Below are 25,568 nucleotides of genomic sequence, written 5' to 3' on the forward strand. Positions count from 1 at the left end.
CGTAAAACCGGCACGGTATCTTCCGGAGAGACAAGTGGGGCTACTTCCGTTAGGCATGCGGCATTAGCTAACACGCTCCCACACAGGGCAAGTGGGGGAAATGGAGTGTGCGCTTATTTAAGCAAAAAGCTAACGACTACAGGCTGGTAGCACGTGGCAATGGAAACGAAGCACTCGCAACCCCAGGAATACGAACCACCGGGCGCCAATTTTTCCCCTGGGTTCCATCGCCCAGTTGGTTGCAACCGAGGCAAAATCTTGCGATGCCTCTCGGCGTCAGTAAGCTGTAGCCGCTTGTCCGTATTTGACGTTGCAGGACATCTCTGGGGGCGACGGTTTTCGCTGCTTCCGGTTTTGTCCTGCTGGGGCCGCGCCACGCGTATCACCACTGAGCTTATCGCAACCGCCCGCTGGTCCGGAACGACTCTGACTCACCGGCTAATACATGCACCAGACACGGTCCCGGGCCCTCGGCGTTGCCGGTAGCGAAACCCTCGTCTTTCCAGCGTCCAGGGGTGGGTTGCTACCGTCGAAAATGACCACTCTCACCGTCGTCGCTGCCCTATTTTTTCTTCCCCTCTTTTGTGCCGTTGAGCGGGGCTCGGTATCGCTTACCACCCCCCGCCGAGCTCCCTACCCGCAGCAGAAACACCCCAACACGTCGGAGTCCATCGGAACTGCCTGACACTACTCAATGCTGGTGGCTGGAAGTGGGGCGTCGACTCGACCGCCCCTATTCGCCTTGTAATTGCCCCTCTCACCACCAACCACCGGCGAGCAATCGTCCACGAAGGACAATGCCAAACGCCCTTTGTTTGGCGCCATCCGCAGTTTCCTGCCGCGATGCTTCAAGCTACACATTCCCGTATAAAGTACTTTTTCATTCTCGCCCTTGGTAGGGGGGGGCTCGGTGACACCTGCTTTCGCTCCGGTTACGGAGCGGAGTAAAAATATGCGCCTCCCTGTACGCCTACCTGTGGTGGCCGATCAGAAGCAATGGAGTAGTATATATAACGCCATACCCCCTGGACAACGAATAAAAGGCAGCGCTCGCTCAAACGAATGATGATCCGCTCGACTCGATGGTTTCTGCTGACCGCCCGCTGTGGCAATTCCCACGCCACCCATCCAGGGGTGAAGACGCTGATCCACACCCACACCATCAAGACGCCCGTGGGCATCAAAGCGGCGATTGCCAGCTTGAAGCCTAAGGTGACCCGGCTCTCTAACGAAGGCGCCGTCGAGTGTGATTTGACCGGTTTCCAGCTTTTAAACTCGCCCCTTTTCAACAAGGGGCTGGCGTTCGACAAGCAGGAACGCATCGCCTTCGGCATCGAAGGGTTGTTGCCGCTGGCCGTGAACACGCTCGACGAACAGGTGGCGCGGGCCTACCGCCAGTTCTCCTACTTGAAAACTCCTCTCGCCAAGAATGATTTCTGTACTCTGATGAGAATCCAAAATAAGGTGTTGTACTACGAAATGGTCCGCAACCATATTCGGGAAATGTTACCCATTATCTATACTCCCACTGAAGGGGATGCCATTGCTCTGTATTCACACCGGTTCCGTAAACCTGAGGGGTGCTTCTTGGATATTAACGACCCCGACTCAATTGACACCCGCATGCTGGTGTACGGTGAAGATAAAGATATTGACTACATTGTCGTGTCTGACGGCGAAGGGATCTTAGGGATCGGTGACCAAGGGGTTGGCGGCGTGCGTATTGCCATTGCCAAGTTGGGGCTTATGACCCTCTGCGGCGGTATCCACCCCGGGCGGGTGATGCCGGTGGTGTTGGACGTCGGCACCAACAACAAGGCGTTGCTTGACGACGAGTTGTACTTGGGGAACCGGTTTCCCCGCGTCCGAGGCGACCGCTACTACGAGTTTGTCGACAAGTTCATCCAGGCGGTGAAGAAGCGGTTCCCGCTGGCGGTGCTCCACTGGGAGGACTTTGGCGTGCTGACGGGGCGTACGCTTTTGCAGAAGTACCGCAACCAGTTGCCGCTGTTTAACGACGATATCCAGGGTACTGGGGCTGTAGTGATGGCGCTGATGACGGCGGCCCTCCAGTACTCCAACCGCAACTTGCTCGACTCCACCGTATTGATCTACGGGGCAGGGCTGGCCGGGCTCGGTATTGCCGACCAGATCGTCAACCACATGGTATCCCACGGTGCCACCCCGGAAGAGGCGCGGTCTAAAATCCACTGTATGGACCGCCAGGGGGTCATTTTGACCAACACCCCAGGTGCCCTGGAGGCTCAATTGCAGTACGCCGACGACCCTGCTGACTGGCAAGGCGTCGACACCCATTCGTTGTTGGAAGCGGTGAAGCACGTGAAGCCCACTGCCCTTGTGGGTTGTCTGACTCAAGCCGGGGCATTCACCGAAGATGTGGTTAAAGCGATGTACGCTGACAACAAGCAGCCGATCATCTTCCCGTTATCGAACCCTACACGTCTCCACGAAGCTGTCCCTAAGGACTTGATGAAGTGGACTGATGACAACGCCCTCATCGCCACGGGGTCGCCGTTTGAACCCGTCAACGGCTACTACATCTCGGAAAACAACAACTGCTTCACCTTCCCCGGGATCGGCTTGGGCGCCGTGCTCTCGCGGTGCACCGAGATCACCGACTCGATGATCTCCGCCGCCGTCGACCAGTTGGCGCTGTTGCTGCCGAAGATGGCCAACCCCAAGAACGGGTTGCTCCCGCCCCTCGAAGAGATCGACGAAGTGTCGGCTAAAGTGGCGACAGCGTTCATCTTACAGGCAGTGAAGGAGGGTAAGGCCAGAGTCGAAGACGAGCTGAACCCCGACGGCTACCTCGTCGAGGTGCCGTGGGAGTTCAACGAGTGTGTCGACTGGGTGCGCCAGCAGATGTGGCGTCCCGTCTACCGTCCGTTGGTCAAGGTGCAGCACGTGCCGGAGATCCACACCTACCAATACTAGAGAACACAAATTAATTGGGCCAAAGGGGTAATACTGTTACAAAGAGAGCATTAATAGACAATGGAAAAATTAATCACAACGACACCGACAAGTCCAAAATGTAGTGTATATTATGCAAAGAGAAACCACCAAAGACGTCTAGGCATCAGTGGCGTGCTGGACGTCTTGTTCGTGGGCAGCGATCAAGTCGGCTTGGAACTTTTGCATTTGCTCCAACACCCACGGCAAAAGCTTAGACGTAATGGCTTCAATATCGTCGCCAGTCACCTTAAAGTTGTAGTCGTCGTGGGCCTGGTCGTGGACAAACTCGGGGAGCATGATCTTGCCGCTGACCTCGGTGCCGTCAACGGTGCCCGACACCAGCATCGAGATCACCATATCGTAGATGCAGAGCACTTTGCCCTTACGCTGGGTGACGTCGCAGTCGCCGGTGACCAGATCAATCGCCACCACCGTCAACTCGGCCCCGTCCTCGTTGACCGAGATGCCCTTGACATTGGTGGCAAAGTACTCCTTGGCCCACGGCAAACAGTTCTTATCCACCCAGTGCCTATGGCATTAGTATTTTGGAACAACAGTGATTAGAATAACCCGTAAAATACTCACCAGTTGTTAGGATTGTGAACGACCATTCTCAGCTAGGATTGATCACGGAACTAACGGCTGAAAAATCGCCTGGTTTTTGGTAAGCGCGCGGGCTCGTAACCTGGAATTCAATCGAAATTTTTTACTTTTTCTCTCTTTGGTGGTCCCGACATTTTTTTTGCACCCACGCCAAAGATTGCTGAAGTACCGGCAGGTTCGGCGCGCCTGCGGCCGGCAGGCTGGTTCCACACAGCGCCCGCTGCGCCTACAATATACCCCGAAGTAGAGTTTACAAAATTTGGCTATAGTGTACGTCTATTAACTAAGTCAATTAGAACTTTTGCACGGCCTTCCAGAATTCAGCACCCTGGATTTCAGCGATTTGCAATTCGGTCTTGTTGGGTTGTCTCGAACCGTCGGCACCGGCGAAGGTACCAGCACCCCAGGGCGACGAGCCGTGGACTTCGTCGAACGAAGTGATGAGGGCGAAGGCCTTGGCGTAACCCAAGGGGATGTAGATAATCCCGTGGTGGACCAACACCGACAACGCGTTCATGACGGTGGCTTCTTGACCACCACCGGGGGTACCGGTGGAGACGAAGATACCCGCGGGCTTACCGTACAAGGTACCTTCGGTCCACAAGCCACCAGTGGCGTCCCAGAACGCCTTCCATTGGGCGGGGTAGTTACCGAATCTGGTGGGGATACCGAACAAGAAGGCGTCGTAGTTCTTCAAGGTGTCGAAGTTGGCAATGGGGTAGTTGGGCTTGGCGGGGGCGTGCAACAACTTCAACACGTCTTCCGAAAGGGTTTCGGGGACCTGGTAGATGTCGGCGTGGCCGCCGGCGGATTCAACACCAGCCTTGACCGATTCGGCCAAAGTGGCAATGTGGTGGTACATGGAGTAGATGATGATAGCAACTTTGGGAGCCATTGTGAATTGTGTTTGTTTGGGTCAATCTACGCGCTCCCCACGAACTTATATATTCCAGGTTTTTTTGCTGTGGGCGCAAGCCACCCGCGCCATACAAATTTTTACTAAGCTTACGAAACGCAGTATGACCTGCATAGACGCCAAGACCCCCGGTGGGGTCGCAGGAGCTGGTAGCTATTTTGAAGCTTATGCGGCCTGCGCTAAACAATCACTTTTACTAACCGTCCCAGAGGTGGGTATTCGGATTAATTGTCGTCTCCCAGAAGTGCTAATGGCCCTCGTAGTTTACTAATTTCATCCGGAGTTTCCCCCTATTCCCTGTATCACCCCAGCTGAGCCCTGCGTGCGCCTCATTAGCCAAATTTTATTCATGTCCATTTTATCTCCTGTGCTGATTAATCAAGACACCACAATCAGCGGAACGCCCTAAGACTTGTACTGACCGAATATCGAATCAAATCCTCTTCTGCAAAAATGCCTCTATCCAATAGTTCCATTACCGGTTTTCATTAAGGTTGAACCAACCACTGAGAATAGGCTGAAATTGCTCGAATATGCCTACAACCTATGCATACATCAACTCAGTCATAACCAACTGGCCTCAAATTCGATCCAGCGGTGTCAGCAAGAAGCTACTATGATCGGAGTGTATTACTTGACGTTGGGTACCCATTGTTTGCGTCACCATTATGACCCTTGCTTTATTGTTCAGGAACTAAACCCCAAGCAAGTTATCGGAAGAGAAATACTAGCGTATGACTTGTTGGACATCGAATGAATGGCAAATTTAGAGGAGCTGGTACTGCAAAGCTGCCCCTGATTTCTTATGTGTAACCATTGGTCATAACAATATCCTTAGCAGATAACCGAAGGAATTTTGATGTCACAAACGCAAAACTCCGAGCATTACAATATTTGGAATGATGTCAGCTTCTCTTGACTACTCTTGCTTCTGCTCAGTTCGGTCACCCATCAAATCTCAATCCCATCTTTTTCAGCCTGTCGTATAACATCGTCTCACACATGTTGACCTGTCATCTTCAATTAAATTTACCGATTCCAACAATCCATAAAACATAGACTCATTCATTTATTAATGTTTTATGTTCATTTGCTTCTCCATGATGACTTTGCGGCTTTAGTTTACTAAGTTTCGTCATTTTCATTCGTCTCCCAACAATAACATTCTCAGCCACGCTGTCGTGGCGATACCAAGGTATTTTCGGTGGTGCCTACTCGCACACGCGCTAGTGGAGATCTAGGTAGCGTGTCAATAACAGGCCCCCCATCCTCATCATATGGCCAGGGAGAAGACTGATAAGGACATCGAAAAGGAGGCAGAGGCAGCTCTGGCTCAGGCAGGCAACTACTTTACGCCGCGGTCGGCCAAAGCGTCGCGAGGGAAGGTGATCGCCATTATATTGGCAGAAGCGTGTTTCACGGGTGCCATCTACACCAACTACGACAAAATAAAGGTCGTCCACCCATTGCTTTCGCCCATTTTGTTGGGTGCTGGCACTGCCGCCTTGGCGCAAACTTTCAACCAATACGTCAAGCATGTGTTGCTGTACAACCGGATACTCAAGTTTATCACCTGGGGGATGATCAACGGTTGTTTTACAGCCTTGTGGATTGACTTGGTCACTCGAACGTTTGATTCAACGGTGCATCGAGTGCTTCTCGACCAACTTGTCGGCGCCCCGATGTTCCAGTTATTATTTAATATCTTGAACTCCTTATGGGAACACGGAGAGATCACCAAACAGACTCACGTTGCGTTTTTCCGAAGCTTAAGATGGTCTTACTGCTTTTGGCCATTATTTCTGATTCTAGCATTTGGGTTTTTGGACCCGCTGCTAATGTTCCCGGCAAATTGCTTGGCTACGTTAGTATGGAACGTTATTTTATCGAAGTTGGCTTGACCGGCGATGACTGCATGTATTATTAATAGAGACTCGAGAACCCCGACTACATTTTCAACACATCGCGCTTCTTTCCCCCACGTTTCTTGCCAACACGGTGTTTCCGTGTCAGCTTGTGGAAGGGCACGAAGCCGATGTTCTTGCCCCGGTCTTGTCTTGCCTGCTCAGGCAACAAGTAATCGGGTACCCGTTTAAGATGTGATTGAACCCGCGACGGGTGCAACTCTTTATCGTGTCGTAATGAGGCCATGTCTTGAGGGTTTTCCTCGAAGAACCGCTTAAGTTTGTCCGAATTTATCAACTCATGCTTAAGCTCGGCCACACGAGCTTCCCGAATGGCAGTGGAGGTGACGGCTCTGAAAGCATCTTCCAGACGGTAACGGAAACCATCCACCTGCTTCATGTCAAATTGATATGGCTTGATTTCAAACCCGTTCTTCTCTTGTTGTTTAACAATCTTACGCATAACCTTTTCATCCTTTTTTGCCAGCGGCAATCCTGCCACCTTATGCTTGCCCACTTCCAGTTGAGGAATGACAAACAGCAACGCCATCCCCGCTTTGCCAGCACGAGCGGTACGCCCTATACGATGAACATAGGCCTTGGCAGTGGTCGGCAAGTCAAAGTTGAGCACGCACGCAACGTTACGGAAATCGACACCACGCGATACCCCGTATTCGCCCTTGTTCTTGATTTTTTTAGTTTCTTCGTCGGCATCTTCATCTTCTTGCACGTCGTTAGACTCGTCGGTAGCAATTAATAAAGAGTACACGTTCTTGTTGAATTCCTCGACAATGTGTAGACGCGAATTGATAGGAAGTTCGGAATTAAGAATGCAACAGCGAATGCCAAATTGCTCGAGGAAAAGCTTGAGGCGGTACCCTCGGTCGATATTGTTAACAAAAATGATCAGCTTACCTTTGATAAGATTAAGCTTGTAAATGACGTAGGCCAACAAAAACTTGTCAAATTCAGTGGTGTTGGCGTAGTATTGAACCAAGTTGGTTTGGCCAACGTTGTCGTTGACCTTCACAATTGCTGGCTTGGTGCAAAACTTTTGTTTTAGTTCATTAACATCATCGTTAATAGTGGCACTCATAAGGTAGGTTTGTAAGTTCTTCTTGATCGGTAACCATTCTTGAGAGAGCGTTTGCAAGTCGTCCATGTAGCCATAAGACACTATAAGATCCACTTCATCGATAACCAACTGTGACACGGTCTGCGACAACTGAGGAAGCTCCAGCTTGTTCGCAGCAAGAGTTTTGATAAGCTTACCCGGGGTGGCAACGATGATCTCAGGCAGTCTACCAACAAGCATCAGTCTGACCACAGCATCACTGAGATTGGCCCCAAGATTCACGGTGTTGATCTTACCAGAGGCGCCGCAGTACATCACCACTTTCTCGATGTATTGAGTGACCTGAACTGCCAACTCACGGGTGGGCACCAAAATAATGGCTTGAATGCCTTTAGCTTGGGTAGTCAACAAGTGGTTTATGATGGGAATGACATAGGCTGCAGTCTTCCCCGAACCAGTGCTTGATTTGGCGATGACATCGCGCTTCTCATCAATGGCGAGGGGGATGACCAGGGACTGAACGAGGGTGGGGTGTTCAAACCCCATTCGCTCAATCGCCTGTGTGAGTCTGGGATCAAGCTTGAACGATTTCCATGACGCCGATTCGTCAACGTAAGCTTTGGGGGCAACAGTCGACATGGTTAAGCTTATCGGTCTGCGCGCGGAGATGAGATGAGATGCCTACGTACTCCACAAAGAAGGTCCGAGAACCATTATAGAATTAAAATAAAAAGTACTAATCATACGAACTTTGAAATCACCGTTTCAGATGAGATAGTTTAAAACATTTACCAAACTTTTTGAAGGCATTTTTGGATCATTGCAAAAATATGAATTAACCTTAAATTGACATTACATACTATTGAGCCTCAAGGTATGATGAATAAAAGTCGAGAATACAATCTTCACGGCTCTTTCCTTGTGACAGCTTGACGTAGGCGTTAAGAGGGAATGTAACGTCTGCATCTTCAGATCCCAACATCCATGCTAACCGTTCCAGATGTTTACCAGTCTTGAACGGGCCCACCAAGTTTCCGTCACACAACAGGTACAATTGCCAAGGGTCGCCTTGAGTGTCAAATCGAGGAAGCGACAGATAGCTTTGGAACTGGCGGGCTACTGCCGAGTAGTATTTGTAAACATGGTCATGAGTGGCGTGAAACGCTTCCTCCATTAACTTTGGGTTCACCAGCACGACAGTAAACTCATCACCGACGTATTCATTAAGTAGTTGAAGCTGCTCGAACGATAATTCATCATACTGCGATAAGTCGTCGAGTGTCTTCATAGCCTCGATTACCAGTTCTAAATGAGCCGATACGGTGCACCCATACTCCTGAAGGTTAGCAATGCGTTGAGCAGCAACAGAGCCTACCAGCAGAATTGGGGCTCGAACAGAGAGTTCCTCCCACCCATCAGCCACGGGCGCTTTAAGTGTAATATCATCAGCTAAGCGAGTAACCAACTGATGGACTCTTTCCTTCAAGAATCTTCTTGATGCTGTGTTACTCCAATTGATGACAGTGGTCCGTAGCAGATCCCGATTGATTTGACCCAGAGAGATTGCTATTAACAAATAGTGATTCATGATAGCCCCAATGCTTCGAGGATATAACTGCATGCCATACACATCGAAAGGTCCAAATTTGTCGACGACATCAACTAACGGCTGTGAACAAGGCAATTGGATTTGCTCAAGTAAGCTGCATTCAAGACGATAATCTTTGTGGTGGTCAATTGCAGGTGACGGCTTGCAAGACGCCAATTTTCGTGCCATCACGAGACACCCATGTCTCAACAAGACATCTTCCAAGCCTTCGTTGGTTTTGTCATCCAAGATAGTCTCAATTTCACCATTGAGAAATGATTCGAACCCAGCTCGACTCAAGTTGAATTCCCCATACGGACTGTCTGAAACCGTCGAAGACATGTGTGGTGAAATGGGCTAAGGCTGCCCCTGGTTATACTCGAAATTATCGCTTCAACTACGAGCCCTGGGAGCGACATTGACCATTCCTTCCCCGCTCTAACACATGAGATGCAAGCCACTCTCAGGTCAAATATCGCCCACAGAGTAAGTCTGGACAACATAATTCCGGCAATGTTTCAATTGCACTGGAACGTTTGCTTGAAATTATCGATGAGGAGACTTCATCTGTTGGAGTGTTTATGTGTTTAGGGATTTAAGGAGGGTCATTTAATTACTATGTGCAGGGTGCGTTCCCTGGACATTATGCTATATTACACAACCGTTAGATAAACGGTTTCTCTATGCAAGATAAAAATTATGACAGCGACGAGTCAATTGAAGGTTCATACGGCACGTCGCGGTCGGGTTTCACAACTGGAGAATCCAGCCGTACGGTGCTGGAAGGGGGTTGAAACGATTGATTCAAATGCAGCTCGATGTCCTGGTGAGTGATCAGCTTACGTTTATTTCGAATGCCAGTCACATATCGCCTGATCCTTTCGCCAAACAAGTCTGCGTCCGCTGAGTCAGCATCATTATCGTTGTCATCATCATCATCTTCATTACCTGCAAACCGTAATTCACGTTCGTCTGCGGGTGCCATACCCGCAACAGGAAATACATTGCGCGGCAGTTTGGTGCGCCGTAACAGAGCCATGCTTCGCCGCAGAGCCCCCGTAGCTTTACGGGCCAATTCCGGTGGATGGTCTTCATTCTTAGAAAGCTTCTCCGCTTGGTGATACAACGCATCCACACGCTCATCCCCAGTAGGATCAGCCGCAGTAGCGGGCATCTCTTCACGAACAATCCGCGAGTCCATCAAGATATTGGGCTGGACGTCCTTCGCCCCGAGCCTAGGCAATTTGAGTCGTTTAGCATCGAGCTCAACCGAGTATAAATGGAGATACCAAACCACCACCACACCAAATACCAGTCCCCCAATCATATTCCCAATCAGGGCTGGTAAAAATAAGTTATAGGCAACCTTCCCCACCAGAGTGTTACAACCATTGATGAGACCGATGATGCCAACAGTAATTTCAGCGATCAGGTGCACAAATCCCAACAGCACAAAGGTGAACAAGGGGAGCGCCAACATGAGAAGCTTGACGTGAACCGGCCGGGCAAGCAACTGTAGGTATATACCCAAACACACGTAGAAGTTACCTGCAATACCTCTGATTAACGTTTGATGGAATGGAGTATTAGCTCGTTGGTCCACGATTTGTCGTGAGAATTCTACCACTCTTGGATCGTCAAACAGACCCAGAAAGTGTACAAAAATATAACATACAAAGATGTTCCCCACGAGGTTGAGCCAGTAACTGGTAATCCATGCAATAATCAAGTCAATAATCGTCACCGCCTTCCGGCAGCTAGCCACAGTGAAAAACAAGATGTTGGAGTTGAACAAATCCACCCCCATTTGAACCACGAAGAAAAGCCCGATGGGGTAAAACAAACCATTCAACATACGAGCGATTCCGGGGTTGTTGGCATTGATTCCCGGTAGATTGCCCTCGATCATTATCTGAAGCATACCCCCAGTCAGAAAGAACATGCCGCCCAAGATTGAGTTGAGCACAAGGATATTGTATGGAAGCCGGGCCTTTTTCATGCCTGTGGCTACCACAGCAAGGGCAGCTTCATAGGTGGTGTAGTAGTCATCACCTGCCATAGCCTGGGCAGCGACTATGTATCATCGCGCTTCCTCGAAATATGTCATTCATGCATGGTAGCGCGCGAAGACTACTGTGGTGGATCGGGCAATGCCGCGGATTTAGGTTCCGCGATAGTTTCTGAGACGGCGTTAGATGCACTATTTTGTTCACCTTCAGTTGATGGCAGGGTAGTTTGGTTTTTCATCAGTTTGCGGGCGGCTTGTTCTAACTCACGGAACTCATCATTATAGGCACGCATCCACTCGGTTGCCAGAAAGTTCTTATCTGTGATGTTACGATGGCTTAGCAGCAGATTATGCGAATCAAATAGCGTAGTGTTAGATGTCAGAAACGCCAGATGCGATTGTTCCCATTGGCGGAGCTGATGCCGTAACACTCTATCATCTTGGGGATGAATCGCATCGAGGTTGGCATTATACAACACATGATATTGGTTATAGCGAAGTTCCAATTGGTTCCTAGTTCCCAGCGTAGGGAGTTTCAACTGAGCTAGGCGTTCTTTTAAACGGGGGGTGCTGGTGGAGCTGAAATCGAGTTTATGAAGTCGTTTCGAGTCGTTCACATTATGCTGTGCCGCCTGAAGGATAAACCGCTCAGCGCGATCATCACTCCCAGGGGAGTTGGTAGCTTCGCGGGAAGAGTCGGTTGCCCTTGTTGGCGGTGGCGTACGACTCTGTTGGAAGAATGTCAGGATCGAACCTCGACTAGTCTTTGCTCGCTTTGCCGAAGGTTTGGGAAGAGCCTGGTCTCCGAGTCCCCGAAGACACATGTCTAGATGCTTCAGTGAGATGAAATCTGCTGGCATCGATCGCTGACATACTGGACACTGCAGAGTTTCACCGATCACTTCGACGTCATCACTTGAATCAACATGTCGTTTCTTTAGCTCACCCACCACTTCAATCGAATCATCCAGTAGATGTTGGTCCTGGTGGTTTGTCGTTATTTTAGTTTCCGTGACTTCCTCGTCTCCAATGAGCAACTCTAGTAAACGCGGTCTAAGCAGGCGATACATGTCGACCAACTCGTCAAACACAATATCACGTCTTAACTGAGACTCGTACACTTCCAGTTTGCACAATGGACACTTGCTTTCGGCCATGAGGTGCTGGCGGATGCACTGGGAACAGAAGGTATGATTACAACTGGTGACCACAGGACCTCGAAAAAGCTCCTTACAAATGTAGCATCGGGCAAGGGCATCGAACTGGGATAGCTGAGGAAGCCGCGATAGGTTGAAGTCGCTGGGATCAGTCACCAGGTCCAACCCAGCGGCGAATCGAGACATGGCAGGTTAATGGTACGCGCGTCGCGTTCGATGGCGATGACAGGAGGGGGCGAGTCAGGTCGATGAAACATAAACCCAGTTTCTAATAATGCAAAGAGAGAAGTGGTATAATTAATACCTCGTATATAACTTTATACATTTTATTGATTTAGTAGTTGAAATGTAGCAGCGGTAACACGTCTAAAATCTTGTAATTAAAATCAGTCTAAATACCCAGTTATTATGACTATATATACTACAACTCGTCGTTGATTTCCTTGTCTGCCGCTAACGTGTGAGTCACGGCCTGGGTCACCCTCTTTGTAACAACTTGCGGCTCTTGGCCTTCAACTTGTATGGTTTCCACTAATTCCTCAATAAGCTCCTCCACAAAAATGGTTTCAGAAGGTTCCGATTCAACCTGCTCCCCTGAAGCTGGGTGAGCAGCCTTTTGTTCTACTGATGGCTCCGGGGTGGCCTCGGGCACCGGTTGAGCTTCCTGAGTGGAGGGTTTAACGGGATCAGCAGCCGCAGGTTTATTTTGCTGTTCAAGCTTTTGCTCGACTTCCTCGACCACAGCTTCAACAGGAGGAACCTCATTGGTAACTGCCGATGCCACCAGAGATACGGACTCAGAAATATCGGTTGCTTCCAGAACAGCAGATTCAGTCACTTCAGAAACAGCCAGAACCACGGACTCTTGAACATTTTCAACTACCCGTTCGGCGTCCGTTTGGGCGGAGCCAACCACTGCTTCAGCATTTTCGACCCCTTCAGCCACCACAGGTTCAACGGTTTCCAACACTTCCGAAGTTACCAGCTCGACGGTCTCTTTGACCTCTTCGACGACCAGCGAAGCGTCGTTCACGATATATTCGGCACCAGCTTCAATATCAGACTTCACCAGCGCCGCACCTTCAACGACATAAGACGCCGCCGCTTCAGCGTTCCCACCAATGTTGTCCACGACCAGTTCGGCTGCAGACTTGGCATCGCCAACCATCTGACCAATACCGTCGGCCACGTCTTCGACCTTTTCAGCAACGATCGAAGTGGCTTGCTCAACATAAACCTCACCTTCGGAGACAACGGACGAAGCAACCAAACTAGCCAGATGAACAACGTCACCAACACCAGCCACCACAGATTCAACACCTTCACTGATAACCGAGCTAACCAGTGTGGCTTCAGAGCTCGCAACTGACGCCACTGAGGCCTCCTGCTCTTGAATGTTCTGAGCATTTTCTTGAACGTATTCAGCTCCCTGGCCGACGACCTCTTGAGCGTTTTCAGCAACCGACCCCGCGACTTCTGAAACATTTTCTACCACTGACTCCGCCGCGCTTTGGACGGTCGAGGCGGCATCGGTAACCTGTGACACCACTTGCTCAGTGCCATCGGAAACCACGGATTGAGCATTCTCGTAAACAGATGAGGCTGAGTCGACAATGTCAGACACAATCAGCTCACTAGAAGACACCACTGGTTCAATCACGGGTTCAACCACAGATTCAGCTTGTTCAGCTACCAGTTCAGCCACTGACAGGACTTCAGCAGCCACCGATTCAGCAACAGGTTCTGCGGTAATAGGGTCAGCCACGTTGACTTCTTCACTTGAAACCGGTTCCACCGCCACGGGTTCCTCAACCTTGGGTTCCTCAATCTTAATCTCCTCGCTAGCCACAGGTTCAGGGATAATCGATGTTGCCAATTTCTCAACCACTTCAGTTTGGACCGTTTCAAGAGGTTCAACAGTCAGTGTCTCCCACGTAGCTTCTTCAGTGCCGGCAATGGAGGTTTCACTCATGATATCTGACTCCAGAGTCAAAGCCTTGATGGACTCCATCAGCGCCCTCGCCGCAGCGCCCCAACGTTTATCGTATTCTTCGTGAGCTCTGTTCACAGCCTTTTCACCAAAGTTTCTGGCTTGAACCAAAGCTTCAGATCCATATGCCTTAGCCAACGCTCCATACTCACGCCCGTAAATCTCAGCGTATCGTTTTGCCTCCGACTGAATGACTTGCAATTGTCCGGTCTCGTGAGCCTTTTGCACAACAATGGCAGACCCCGCAATGAGCAAGATCATAACCAAGTAGTTGAAGAGAGTTCCTATGGTGGACCCTGTGCGTTGAGCGTAGGTAGGGGGGATCTTAAATACATGGACCTTGTTCGCTGCCAGCACCGACGCCAATTGAGTACCGCGAGGGTTGAATGCCACCAGAGTGATTGCAAATGGATGATGCTTGGGGAAGCTCTTAAGAACAGCGAGATCCAGCAATCTGACGATGGTCACCAGGAGGTCGTTCCCAGCGATGCCAATTAAATTCGCCTGCGGATGAACGTCAATAGCAGTGATGTTATTAAATTTCGACAGCACTACCTTTTGCTTCTCGATTTTACCCAGCTTAGTGTTGACGATAGCGAGAACAGCCCCCTTCTTGGGTGCCAGAGCCCCCACAACGACATGACCTGCGTCAGTGAAACGCACCTTACGGAGCTGCAAGTTTCCAAGATCGAAGGTTGATAAAGTTTGTCCACTTAACGTTTGGCAAATCACCAATTGCTTGGAGGTGACGTAGGCAAGAGACTTACCGTCATCGTCGCTAGAAAGAGCGAAATCACGGATCTCCTGACCACTGGTAATTTTTCCAATCACCTCCAATGAGTCAGGATTAAATAAGATGATGTTGGACGGGATGGCCAGGGTCATGAGCGCCCCCACGGTGGCTCGTGGCAGGATTCTCACGATCTTAGGGTAGACGCCGACGTCGCCGGCGTTCTCTTCCAACTGAGCCGCGTCAACAAACCGTAAGTGCTCGTCGCTCGTAAACAGATACTTTCGTAAGTTGTTGTTGATGTTCATCAGGGAGATGAGTTGCGCCAGCTGGTTGCACCCAAGGACGACAGCATGGCCCTGGTCGTCACTATCGACGTCAATGGCAACGTCGATACATTGAGGGCAATCTTCGTCGGGAGGTAAGGTGATTTCCCGGAATCTCTGCAATCTCCGCTGGGGATCCTTCACCAGGAACAGCACCTTGATCACCGTGATCTTGTTAGGGATGCCGTGGTTGCCATTGCCGCCACCACCGGTGACAACAAGTGTCAGGTTGTTGATGTACTTGGCACCATACACGGGGTAGCCCACGTCAAGGGTGACGCTTTGTTTGAGAGACATCGCTTGCTCGATGAACACGTCAGTAGATCGTTCTGGGTTGTAAGGGTGGTGCCTGTTGTACGCAGGACGCGACCGGCGCCAGTGGAGAACGGCTACAATGTTCCATTAACTAGAGAAGAGCTACAAATTGGGATCATAACAATTGAATTTTGTTAGATTCTTCTATCTCTTGTTGCAATAATACCTTACGAATGGCATTCCAGGCTTCAAACATTGCCACGTTGTGCATTGAGTAACTAGTATTGGTTTGTGGGCTGAGGCAGTTGGCTATATATAGCAATTGGTGGCTTGGCAAGTGGAGCAAGCAAAGCCACCGGTGGGTAGCAATGGTAGCCTTGGAAGCTAATCTGTGAGCTAATGTTAGTGAGCGCGTAGCAGCTAACGTTCCGCGTGACTGAACACTCGCTTAACAAGGCTGATTTCAGATAGTGTGTGCAAGCCATAAAGTTGATGTCAGTAAAGACTAGCTATCAGGAAAAGAATGTGAAATTTGAAAGTCATCTCATACCTTTTTTGTTTGAATCGATATTTCGGTATGGTAGTAGCTATTGCCCAAAATTGATGAGTCATCAACGTCTACTTCATCTCATCGGATCGACGATTCAAAACACGATGATTCAAATCTCATGTAGGAACTTATTAAGTCAAAAGGAGCTCGTCTTTAGATCTTGGTGTATACTAGAGGTTACCTGCAACCGTTTCACCCGCCACCGGTATTGTCCGTGCCGCACCCCGCTTTTTTAGCCTTTCCATCGACGCTTGCAGTGGATGCCTCAACTACTCCTGATCCTGAGCCATGTGGTCCATGGATATGTTGGCAACCGGGCTATAGTCTTCCCCCTTCAATACTGTGGTTGGGATGCTGATGCCATCAATACAACACACTTCTCAAACCACCCAGGATATGGTTCATTTGAAGGTTCGAAGACTCCCGCCTCGGCAGTTGCCGACATCATCGAAGGGCTTGAAGACATTCTCAATGTTAACAGCTATCATTTGCTTGTTACAGGGTATGCCCCCACTGCAGAAACTCTTCAGGTGATCATCGACAAGTTGAAACCACTTGACGTTCCTTGGTTGATGGATCCAGTGTTGGGTGATAACGGAAAGCTATACGTTGAATCAAAATTGATCCCCATGTATCAAGATATATTACGACTGGGTAGAGTGAGTCTTGTCACTCCAAATCAGTTCGAGTTCGAAATGTTAGTGGGAGAATTATTCGATCTGTGGTCACAGTTGCGGCAAGCAGTGATCAAGTTTTTTGAGCAGTATAAGGTCAAGCATTTGGTGATTTCTCTGGTTATACTTGAAGGCAAAATGTGGCTGATCGGAGCCTCATCATCTGAGATGTTTGCCATTCCCATTGAGGAGGTTCCTTGTCATTTCTCAGGACTGGGGGATTTATTCTGTGCTATCTTGGCCCATAACTACTACTACACTGATTACCGGCTTACCCCCGAGATTTTGGGCGATACTTTGATCAAGTTGACAGAAGTTCTACAACGAAGCTTGACGAAAGCTCAATCGAAAGATCCTCAGACCAAATATGTCCGTGATTTGGATATAGTGGGACTGAGAGAAGTCTACGTTGCTGACTACCGTGACAGAGTGAAGAACGTTAAAATTATCGAAACCACTACATAGATATGAGAAAGTTTATAGAAGCATTTATGGTTATCGTTTGTCGAAGGGAGAGTACGTGATGATTTTTCTGAAATAAAACGCTATTTTCGAATGTTTCTGACTTGTAATCATTCCGGGGCTTTTAAAAATCACTATTTGAGTAAAGAATGTAAAATTTTACTAGTTTTAAACCCCTGAAGCGCGCAATTTGCGTAGAGATGCTACAATATAATTTCACCAGAACCACGTTTTTGAAAATCGGGCGTGTAGCTCAGTTGGTAGAGCGTTCGCTTAGCATGCGAAAGGTCTTGGGTTCGATTCCCAACTCGTCCATTGTTTTTGCTAGATCACTGTCTGCATTGAACTTGCTTTTTGCATGCAAGATACATTAGTGACGAGACAAGAATCGTCTCCATATTTGGATTGTACGTCAATAACAGATTTCTCTTTACAACTTCGACAACTACCACTTTGCTACACGTCTACGCGTCTGGTGACCCACGTCATGTACGTAATTGCTGGCTTGCGTCAATATAAGCCTGGTTCACCTAATTCGGAAATGTTAAGGTGGGCGCAGGTTCAGCCTCATGTTTTGCGTGCACGTGGCTAAACTAACTTCGACCCCTGATTTTGCAAACTGATTTGTATGATCATCATACAAAATGTTGTGAGCCTAGTTTCATGACAATCATGATATACGAAGTGACAAAAATAGAAGTGGGCTTGTGTGGCTTCTGAACAAGGCTTTGCAATGACAAGGCTTTGCAATGACAAGGCTTTGCAATGACAAGGCTTTGCAATTGCAAGGCTTAGACGTAATCTCCCTCGAAGGATCGACTCTGGTGTAGTCTTTGTCATTTTAATTTCCATGTTGACTCAGGGGTCGGACTCCGAACGTCCTGACACTAAGGAATTTCTCTTAGCTTTTTATGCGACTTTAGATTTGCCAATGTTTTGTACCTGAGTAGCTATATTGATTGCATTGATAGACGAGTATGTATGGAGTACTATGACCACATCACGAATGTTTGGTTACCAGTTCTATATTTACATTTCGTTCCGTGACAATGGTGGCTGGTCACCCTGTCGCTTGACAGTTCGGCCGCAGCAGCGCGCAAAATTATTTTCGGAAACTATCAAGGTGAGGTTGGCAACGAACAAATTGTCCGACGATGGGAGGGCTTACCATCGTAATAATGAACACAATCTTGGAGTCAATCTTCTCAGAAGAAAGTACATCATGTGGTATTTGAATCACTTTGTTTATTGTAGTGTTTATATAGCACTAATTGCACGATTGTACTCCCCAATGGGGAAAAACGAATGCTGGGTCCACCATGCATAGTGACTTCGCCCTGCATACGAAGGGGGTGAGAACTCGCCATTCTATATAAACGACCATGATGCCCAGCAGATCATCTCATCAACAAAGAAACCGATCCTACCATGCAAATCATCTACCTCGCCTCCTTGCTCGCTGCTGCTCAAGCGGTGCCTCTCTACAAGAGAGTCTACCAACAAACTTCGCCCATGTTCTCGCTCATTGCTGAAGGCACGGAGGAAGATACTCCCTTGAAAAGTGAATTGGTCAAGTTTGACGGTGACCAATTGAAGCTTTTGACCGACGATGATGCCTTTGTCGGCCGTGTCAAGGCTCTGACCGGTTATGTTCTCAATGTTCCTGGTACTCTGGGTAAGGCTCCTTCGCAAACCAACATCCAGGTTGACAGTGAAGGTCAATTGAAGGCTGCTTCGGGTAACGACAAGTCTACCCAAAACTTTGCTCTCTCCAAGTCGCAATTGGTTCAGGCCAAGAACAACAAGTTCAGAGTGTGCCCTGACCTCAACGATGGCCAAAAGTGGGATGAAGAAAAGTGGAGAGACTTCGAATACTCCATCTACACTGGCGACTCGTCATGCCCCGACGACACTAAGGGGATTGAAGTTGTTTTGCACACCCAAATTGACGCTACCATCAACTACACCTCGGACACCAACGTGCAAAAGGTCAAGAGATGGATCCTGAACAAGTGGAACCGCTTGTAACGAAATTATGACGATACCTTTTCAATTCTTCGGTGAACTCGGCAATTTGTGGTTGGCGAGGGAGCCATGAACGGGTCAGCTACACTTCCGGGGTGTACTGGCCATTCGGTTCATTTCTGTTTTGCTTTATTAGATTTATGGATATATACTTGTGTTTACTGGATACATGTTCGAGCATAACTTCCATTGTAACAACTATCACAATCTGTCGATGCTCATAATGAATCGGAGGTGCGTAGGCCATATTCGAAAAATCTTTACCATCCATTAAGTTTTCCAGAACAGTGAGTCTCATCATCTGAAAAGATGAGGAACATCTTGATGGATCCATCGCAAATACGAGTTTGATACGGTTCTAGACCGCCTTCTAGCACGGCTGAGTCGGATAAGATGGCAAATTGTTGGCTGCTATATTTGGATGAATACGACTTTTTGACCACTAGCATTATGCCATAGTCATGGCTCAAAACGACGTATTGTCTTTGCGCTCCAAATGAACTAGAAACAAGCATAACATGAATGGTTTTGTCTGCCCAGCGAAGATATTTCAAGGATGGCTAACGAGACACCATCAATTCATATTGATGAAAAGGGCATACGGGGCAATAATAACATTTTGCAATTCTCAATTCCTGAGTTCGGTCCCTTTTGAATACGACCCTTGATGCATAAAGTGAAAGTGGCGCAGCGATAATACGAGAATTGCTAGAGGCTGAGACGCTCAAAGTAGATAGTAGCAAACAAAGGTGGACCAAGAACACTGCGTTAACGTCACGAACCGTTTCAACTGAAGCTCAGCCTCACAAAATAGGTCATGAATTACAAACAGAAATTCATAACCTCAAAGATGCAGAGGAATCGAAACTTGGATGCATGAATTGTAGACGAAAAGGCCAGGAGAATTATCAAGAGTAGAACCGAAATGCTGAAATACTGGGATCCTATAGTTGGGCAGCTATTTTTATGTATAATGTCTCGAGCAATGCGGTTTCGTATTATCATCATTACACACCACTGAAGGAAGGTGAACAATCAGAACCTTGACAAATCATAGTACAAAACTTTCAATTAATTTTACAAACAAATACAAAGCAGTTTTTCCGAAGTTCAAGTCTAACTAAACAGGAGGCAAGATGTTGGCCACCTTACCACCATTGGCATTGGTGTTACCCTTGGGGTCGTACTCACACACGAGGTAGTAACCGTTACCTTGGGCGTTACAGTCCTTCCAGGCGCAACCCAACTTGGTCGTCGACTTCCAGATCATTTGCGAGAAGTGGGAGTAAGGGATGGCGCTGGGGTTGGACCAGTCCAAGTTGTTACCTTCTTCGTACCACACGTTGGGACCCTTCAAGAAGTCGTTACCCCAACCCATGGAAAGGTTTTCCCCGTAAGGGTTGTTGGCAGTGTGAGTCAACGAGAAGTCCGAGCACAGCTTGGCGTCAGCCAATTGCTTAGCGAATTGGTAGAGAGTGTCCGACCAGGCAAGAGGGCACACGCCGTGAAGAGCACGCTTCTGGTTGTGGAAGTCCAAGATGCTTTCCGCCTTGGTCTTAGTGTCACCAGTCAAGTTCGACATCTCAGCGTCCAAGTTAGCGGTGGGGCAAGCCAGCAGCGACGAAGCTGACGACGAGGGAGGGGTCAGCGACGACGACGAGGGAGGCATGGTCACCGAAGTGGGCGACGACGAAGGAGTGGCAGACGAAGTGGGTTCAGAAGTGGGCGACGACGAAGGAGCGGCAGACGAAGTGGGTTCAGAAGTGGACGACGGAGCAATAGTCGAGCTGACATCGCTCGTCGGGGTAGCGTTACCGGAATCAGTGCTGTCACTTTCAGGAGCAACAGCACCAGTGTTGGAAGTAGAGTCACTTTCGGGGGCAACGACACCGGTGTCGGAGGTGCTGATGCCGTCACCGCTGACACTGCCAGTGGCGGTAGTGGGACCACGGCCAGTGTCAGTAGCGGAACCCGAAGCACTGTCTTCGGAGTCAGTGGGAGCAACAACACCAGTGCCGTCGGTGGAGTCAGATTCGGTAGGGGCGACAACACCAGTGCCACCGGTGGAGTTGGAATCAGTGGGAGCGACGACGCCGGTACCCGAGCCGCCAGTTTGAGAAGCGGAGCCACCGTTACCGGTACCATTACCAGTGCCGTTACCAGAACCACCAGTGTTGGAGGCGCTGCCGTTACCGGAGCCGTTACCGGAAGCAGAACCATTACCAGATCCAGAGCCAGTAGGCGTAGGGTTGGTGTGCACCGAGGTGTGGCACTCACCAGTGCTCTTGGGACAGGTGATCACGGTGGTGGTGGTGCAGTCAGGAGGAGGGATGATGGTGGTCTTGCACACGCCGTCCAAGTGACAGTGGACCTTAGCCTTCTTTCTCGGCTTACCCGACGTCGAAGTGGGCAGGGGAGGGTACACCGTGGTGACATGAGGCTTGTTGTCTTTGTCTTTGTAGGTCACGGTGTAGCAGTCAGCAAACACGTCAGTTTTGACAGGGGCTTTGGTGCAGCACTTGTAAACGGTGACGGTGGTTTTGGCTGAGGCCACCGCCGCCACGGCGAGTACAGATAACTTCATTGGAAAGGGGTAAAAGCGAGAGACTAGTTTGCCTGAGAAGGTGTTTTCGAGTTTATATAGCGAGGTGGGGTTAAATCCCAACGAGTCCTAGGTGCATTTAGCTACTGCATGCATAGCACTAAACGCGTGAACCGCAGACGTCTCGTACTCATAACAATAGCCTTATGCATACGGCTATTGTTCCCCATCGACTTTGTGCGAAATTTCTGCTATTGTCGTTCCATATGGATGCATCTTCACGGGCATCACAGGCATCTGTTGGGGTACAGAACAATACCACCCACGCCCCGTAAACAAACCTGAGGGTCTGGTGTTTACGCGACAGATGCATGGTAACTCGAGCCCGGCTTTTTTTTTTTTCCACTAGCACAGATTCTCTGGGTCTTGAGGATACGAAAAGACTAACAGTGATGAGATCCCCCTTTGCCATCCATTTGGTTCGGATGAAGGAGTTCGGGGGAGGCGTTCCCTAAGGCAATTCCATCTCGGCGATGTGTGCATAGCCAATATCTGCGACCAAAGCTTGCTATTGCCGACCCACCTGCGTGGTACATGGGGGGTTGATATGAGCACAGGCATGCTGCGGTATGGGTCAGATGTACATCCCCGCAACATATCTTTTGTTTTGCTCGCGATCGATCCCTAACGATCTTGTAGATAACTAATCTGTACTAAGCAACACTCATTTACGTTTAGTGACGCATCAAAATCACGATGGAATTTTTTCTTATCAGTACTCGGTGATGCTCATCACTAGCCATCAGGCATTATCAAGGTTCTCGCATCAAAAGAGGCTCCGATACCGGATTCGGAATTCCCAAGAAACGCGAAGAAGGCTTTTTCGGCGTTCGGGCCTTAATCAATTACCGGACGGCACAAAACCGCAAACATCATTATTAGTGGTTACTTTGTTCCATGGGGACTAATGCTCAACACAAAGCGACACACCATCTCGACACCCATCGTGTTTCATTGTTGTATTGTTGACCTCTTGGCAAAAGCCACAGAAATGGCACCTCCCAGTGGCAGCAGCGGAGGCTGGTGTTCCCTCATTAGTAAGGACGCGGTGAAAGGCAATGGTTAGGGGGCTTATGTTCTGGAATTGTCGGTAGTTTATTCGCGGTACGGTTTTTGTGAGCGGGTCGACCACATCAGAGCGAACTTGCATCACGTGGTTTTGCACACGTGAGAGCGACGGTAGCACCTAGGGTGCGACAGCGATGAGATGAGAGGGTGAGGATCCCATCATGGTCATTAAGAGCAAGGAATACGTGTCGGATTCCGACTCCGAAAACGATGAGTTTGAGCCTCCGAAGGGTTTCAAGCCCCAACAGTTCGGCGCTGACTTTGCCAAAGCCGCTAAGGATAAGGAAATATGGCTCATCAAGGCGCCGAAAGGGTTCGACATGAACGAACTTAAAAAGTTGCCTGTATCGTTCACAGCCACTTCGCTTAAAAAGGGTCCCACTCCATTCACTCAAAATGATGTTACTTACACCGTTAACGAAGAATTGCTCACCACTGAGAACGCCCCTTCCAAATACACCGTATTGGCCGGCGGTAAGACAGGTGGGTTGGTGTCGACTTCGGCTAAGATCAACCGGTTCTACAACATTAGAGAGACCGTAAGCATCCCTAAGATTGATTTTGACGCCGCCAGAGTCCCCAGAAAGGACGTCGAAGAAGTCGAAGGCCTCCGCATGAGACATTTCCCCACTGGCTACGACGCCAACGATTTCGAAGAAGCCAAGGCACCCGCTCAGCTGGAATCATCTAAGAAGAGAAGTGCTGACACCACTGAAGACGCCCAATCCACTAAGAAGCTGAAAAAGGACAAGCTGGAGCTGGGCGACAAGGACAAGGAGAAGAAAAAGAAGAAGAAGCTGAAGAAGCAAAAGTAACGACCATTGTATAATAGATAGCAAAAAAAGGTTTATGATTAGACTCAAATCTTGTATTAGGCGTAATCTTTGGTGATTCATTGTACATTGCCAAACAATCCCTCTCACCCTTTTTCGTTCGCACCACCGCAGGCAACCATATAGAGATCCGTCATTAATGGGGAACAAAGCTCTGACCCAGCGGCAGTTAGGCAAAACCATATCCAAAGCCTACGAGCCAGTGGCGAAGCAGGCGCCCAAGCTTCCGCTTGAACCTCAGAAACCGCCGCAGTTCGATGCGGCTAAGCTTACCCAAAAACTCCAGAACAAACATGGTAATGCCCCGCCAAACACTGCAGTGACGCCTCCCGGCAAAGACGGCTTCGACCCTCAGATTGAAGGCACATCTACATACGACACTGACTTTGTTGACTCCGTGACCAGGCTTGGGCGACAGGTGAACCTGATCCTGGTACCCCAAGTTAATGCCGATGCGCTATCCTTGCGCCAGCTCAACAATCGCAAACAATTATGGGATAAAGGGGAAACACAAAAGCACAATCATGACACGGCGAAACTGTTGGTGAACCCGCAAACGCTCTCGGCGATTGTCAGCGACCTTCGGGATGGCTTTGCCCCCGCTAAAGTAGCGGACGATTATGGGCTTGAGCCGCAGATGGTGGACAATCTCCTGCGGTTCAGTATGGCCAAAACGGTGGTGGTGATGAAGGAAGAACCCAAAAAGGGCGAACTCACCCACCGGGCTACGGGGCTGGGGAGAATCGAAGCCGAAGACAATGACCGCTTCGATAAGGAGAGATTGAAGAAGTTGAAGCTGCGCATCAGTGTCGAGTGAAGCCGACACCCCTTGTAAATATAGATTAATCGACGTTATCCATGGTAGATCAGTTCGACGAAAGGCTCAGGGTACAGGGTAGGGAGTTGCTCAGTTTATGTGCACACCGCACCTTCCCCGGGTTTTAAGGGGAAAAAGCCGAGACCGGCTCCTGCCGAACTTCACAACCATGTCCACCAAAAGAACGGTAAAAGAGGTGATTAAATTTCTCGAAAAATACCTGCCATGTGACTTAAGTGATTCGCTTGTGCACCATGGCAGCAAGGACGGGGGATTCGTGCCTAACTTGTTCAATCGCTCGGTAAACCCTCGGGGAGTGAGTACCATTGGTAAGGCGTACACGGTATTGTACGCCCCCAAGCTGGACCCTCGTCCCGCCGTGCCTCAACTGTACATTGATGAAGTTCCCGAAGATGCGTTTGTGGTGTTGGCTCTTCCCCCTGAATGCCAGCTCCTTGAGGCTCCTTTCGTCACCGTGAATAATGCTCTCTACGGAGGTCTTATGAGCACCAGAGCGCAATACCGCAAGGCTCTGGGGCTGGCAATCTTTGGCCGGGTCAGAGACGTCGCCGAACACCAGGCATTGGGCTACCCGGTGTGGTCGTACTCGGTGGGCACCACTGCTCCTGGCCCCGTGGTCAAGGTGGTGGGGATCAATGTTCCTCTTCAAATCAGAACCGTGTCTCCTGACCCAAACGAAAAGGAAAGAATTATTACCATCAACCCTGGCGATTATTTGATGGCCGATCAAGGCGGCATGGTCCGTGTTGAAGATAACGACCAATTGGACCTGATTCTCGAATACATCCCGAAACGCGTCGAGGCCGATACCAAGGTTGCCGAAGACATCAAGAACGGGCGTCCCGCGGCCGAGGCCCAAAAGTACTGGCGGTCGAAGATCTAAGTAGAACGAATGAATAGATGGTATCTGGGTAGATTGTTCTAATTGCATTTTAAGCTATATTTACTTCCATTGACTGATGGGAAACGAGTTTGCCACAACTTAAAT

General features: G+C 49.3%; 14 protein-coding genes across 14 annotated transcripts; 7 read left to right on the top strand and 7 right to left on the bottom strand. All coding sequences in view use genetic code 12, as the record gives it.

Annotated features, from left to right (window-relative positions):
• Positions 1-1,062: 1,062 nt before the first annotated feature.
• MAE1 (malate dehydrogenase (oxaloacetate-decarboxylating)) lies at positions 1,063-2,955 on the top strand (the record flags this gene model as incomplete). Its single annotated transcript, XM_034157001.1, has 1 exon — positions 1,063-2,955. The coding sequence occupies one exon, from the start codon at positions 1,063-1,065 to the stop codon at positions 2,953-2,955; it is 1,893 nt and encodes a 630-aa protein (XP_034011022.1).
• Positions 2,956-3,093: 138 nt separating this feature from the next.
• Positions 3,094-4,474, bottom strand: HCH1 (Hch1p; the record flags this gene model as incomplete). Its single annotated transcript, XM_034157003.1, has 2 exons — positions 3,094-3,505; positions 3,879-4,474. The coding sequence occupies 2 exons, from the start codon at positions 4,472-4,474 to the stop codon at positions 3,094-3,096; spliced, it is 1,008 nt and encodes a 335-aa protein (XP_034011023.1).
• Positions 4,475-5,772: 1,298 nt separating this feature from the next.
• DIURU_004161 (uncharacterized protein) lies at positions 5,773-6,396 on the top strand (the record flags this gene model as incomplete). The annotated part of the gene is made up of 1 exon (XM_034157004.1): positions 5,773-6,396. One exon carries the CDS (start codon positions 5,773-5,775, stop codon positions 6,394-6,396), a length of 624 nt encoding a protein of 207 aa, XP_034011024.1.
• A 46-nt stretch (positions 6,397-6,442) lies between these two features.
• Positions 6,443-8,113, bottom strand: DIURU_004162 (ATP-dependent DNA/RNA helicase; the record flags this gene model as incomplete). The annotated part of the gene is made up of 1 exon (XM_034157005.1): positions 6,443-8,113. The coding sequence occupies one exon, from the start codon at positions 8,111-8,113 to the stop codon at positions 6,443-6,445; it is 1,671 nt and encodes a 556-aa protein (XP_034011025.1).
• Positions 8,114-8,333: 220 nt separating this feature from the next.
• DIURU_004163 (uncharacterized protein) lies at positions 8,334-9,404 on the bottom strand (the record flags this gene model as incomplete). The annotated part of the gene is made up of 1 exon (XM_034157006.1): positions 8,334-9,404. The coding sequence occupies one exon, from the start codon at positions 9,402-9,404 to the stop codon at positions 8,334-8,336; it is 1,071 nt and encodes a 356-aa protein (XP_034011026.1).
• Positions 9,405-9,759: 355 nt separating this feature from the next.
• Positions 9,760-11,121, bottom strand: DIURU_004164 (uncharacterized protein; the record flags this gene model as incomplete). Its single annotated transcript, XM_034157007.1, has 1 exon — positions 9,760-11,121. One exon carries the CDS (start codon positions 11,119-11,121, stop codon positions 9,760-9,762), a length of 1,362 nt encoding a protein of 453 aa, XP_034011027.1.
• A 71-nt stretch (positions 11,122-11,192) lies between these two features.
• RAD18 (E3 ubiquitin-protein ligase) lies at positions 11,193-12,413 on the bottom strand (the record flags this gene model as incomplete). The annotated part of the gene is made up of 1 exon (XM_034157008.1): positions 11,193-12,413. The coding sequence occupies one exon, from the start codon at positions 12,411-12,413 to the stop codon at positions 11,193-11,195; it is 1,221 nt and encodes a 406-aa protein (XP_034011028.1).
• A 235-nt stretch (positions 12,414-12,648) lies between these two features.
• Positions 12,649-15,570, bottom strand: SEC12 (Sec12p; the record flags this gene model as incomplete). The annotated part of the gene is made up of 1 exon (XM_034157009.1): positions 12,649-15,570. The coding sequence occupies one exon, from the start codon at positions 15,568-15,570 to the stop codon at positions 12,649-12,651; it is 2,922 nt and encodes a 973-aa protein (XP_034011029.1).
• A 768-nt stretch (positions 15,571-16,338) lies between these two features.
• DIURU_004167 (putative pyridoxal kinase) lies at positions 16,339-17,217 on the top strand (the record flags this gene model as incomplete). The annotated part of the gene is made up of 1 exon (XM_034157010.1): positions 16,339-17,217. The coding sequence occupies one exon, from the start codon at positions 16,339-16,341 to the stop codon at positions 17,215-17,217; it is 879 nt and encodes a 292-aa protein (XP_034011030.1).
• A 1,425-nt stretch (positions 17,218-18,642) lies between these two features.
• DIURU_004168 (uncharacterized protein) lies at positions 18,643-19,242 on the top strand (the record flags this gene model as incomplete). The annotated part of the gene is made up of 1 exon (XM_034157011.1): positions 18,643-19,242. The coding sequence occupies one exon, from the start codon at positions 18,643-18,645 to the stop codon at positions 19,240-19,242; it is 600 nt and encodes a 199-aa protein (XP_034011031.1).
• A 1,117-nt stretch (positions 19,243-20,359) lies between these two features.
• Positions 20,360-21,823, bottom strand: DIURU_004169 (uncharacterized protein; the record flags this gene model as incomplete). The annotated part of the gene is made up of 1 exon (XM_034157012.1): positions 20,360-21,823. The coding sequence occupies one exon, from the start codon at positions 21,821-21,823 to the stop codon at positions 20,360-20,362; it is 1,464 nt and encodes a 487-aa protein (XP_034011032.1).
• Positions 21,824-23,070: 1,247 nt separating this feature from the next.
• On the top strand, positions 23,071-23,724 carry RPA34 (DNA-directed RNA polymerase I subunit; the record flags this gene model as incomplete). The annotated part of the gene is made up of 1 exon (XM_034157014.1): positions 23,071-23,724. The coding sequence occupies one exon, from the start codon at positions 23,071-23,073 to the stop codon at positions 23,722-23,724; it is 654 nt and encodes a 217-aa protein (XP_034011033.1).
• Positions 23,725-23,881: 157 nt separating this feature from the next.
• Positions 23,882-24,559, top strand: DIURU_004171 (uncharacterized protein; the record flags this gene model as incomplete). The annotated part of the gene is made up of 1 exon (XM_034157015.1): positions 23,882-24,559. The coding sequence occupies one exon, from the start codon at positions 23,882-23,884 to the stop codon at positions 24,557-24,559; it is 678 nt and encodes a 225-aa protein (XP_034011034.1).
• A 169-nt stretch (positions 24,560-24,728) lies between these two features.
• Positions 24,729-25,463, top strand: DIURU_004172 (bifunctional 4-hydroxy-4-methyl-2-oxoglutarate aldolase/oxaloacetate decarboxylase; the record flags this gene model as incomplete). The annotated part of the gene is made up of 1 exon (XM_034157016.1): positions 24,729-25,463. The coding sequence occupies one exon, from the start codon at positions 24,729-24,731 to the stop codon at positions 25,461-25,463; it is 735 nt and encodes a 244-aa protein (XP_034011035.1).
• Positions 25,464-25,568: the final 105 nt, after the last annotated feature.

The sequence above is a fragment of the Diutina rugosa genome (assembly GCF_008704595.1).
Source record: "Diutina rugosa strain CBS 613 chromosome Unknown scaffold51_size91455, whole genome shotgun sequence".
NCBI lineage: Eukaryota > Fungi > Ascomycota > Pichiomycetes > Serinales > Debaryomycetaceae > Diutina > Diutina rugosa.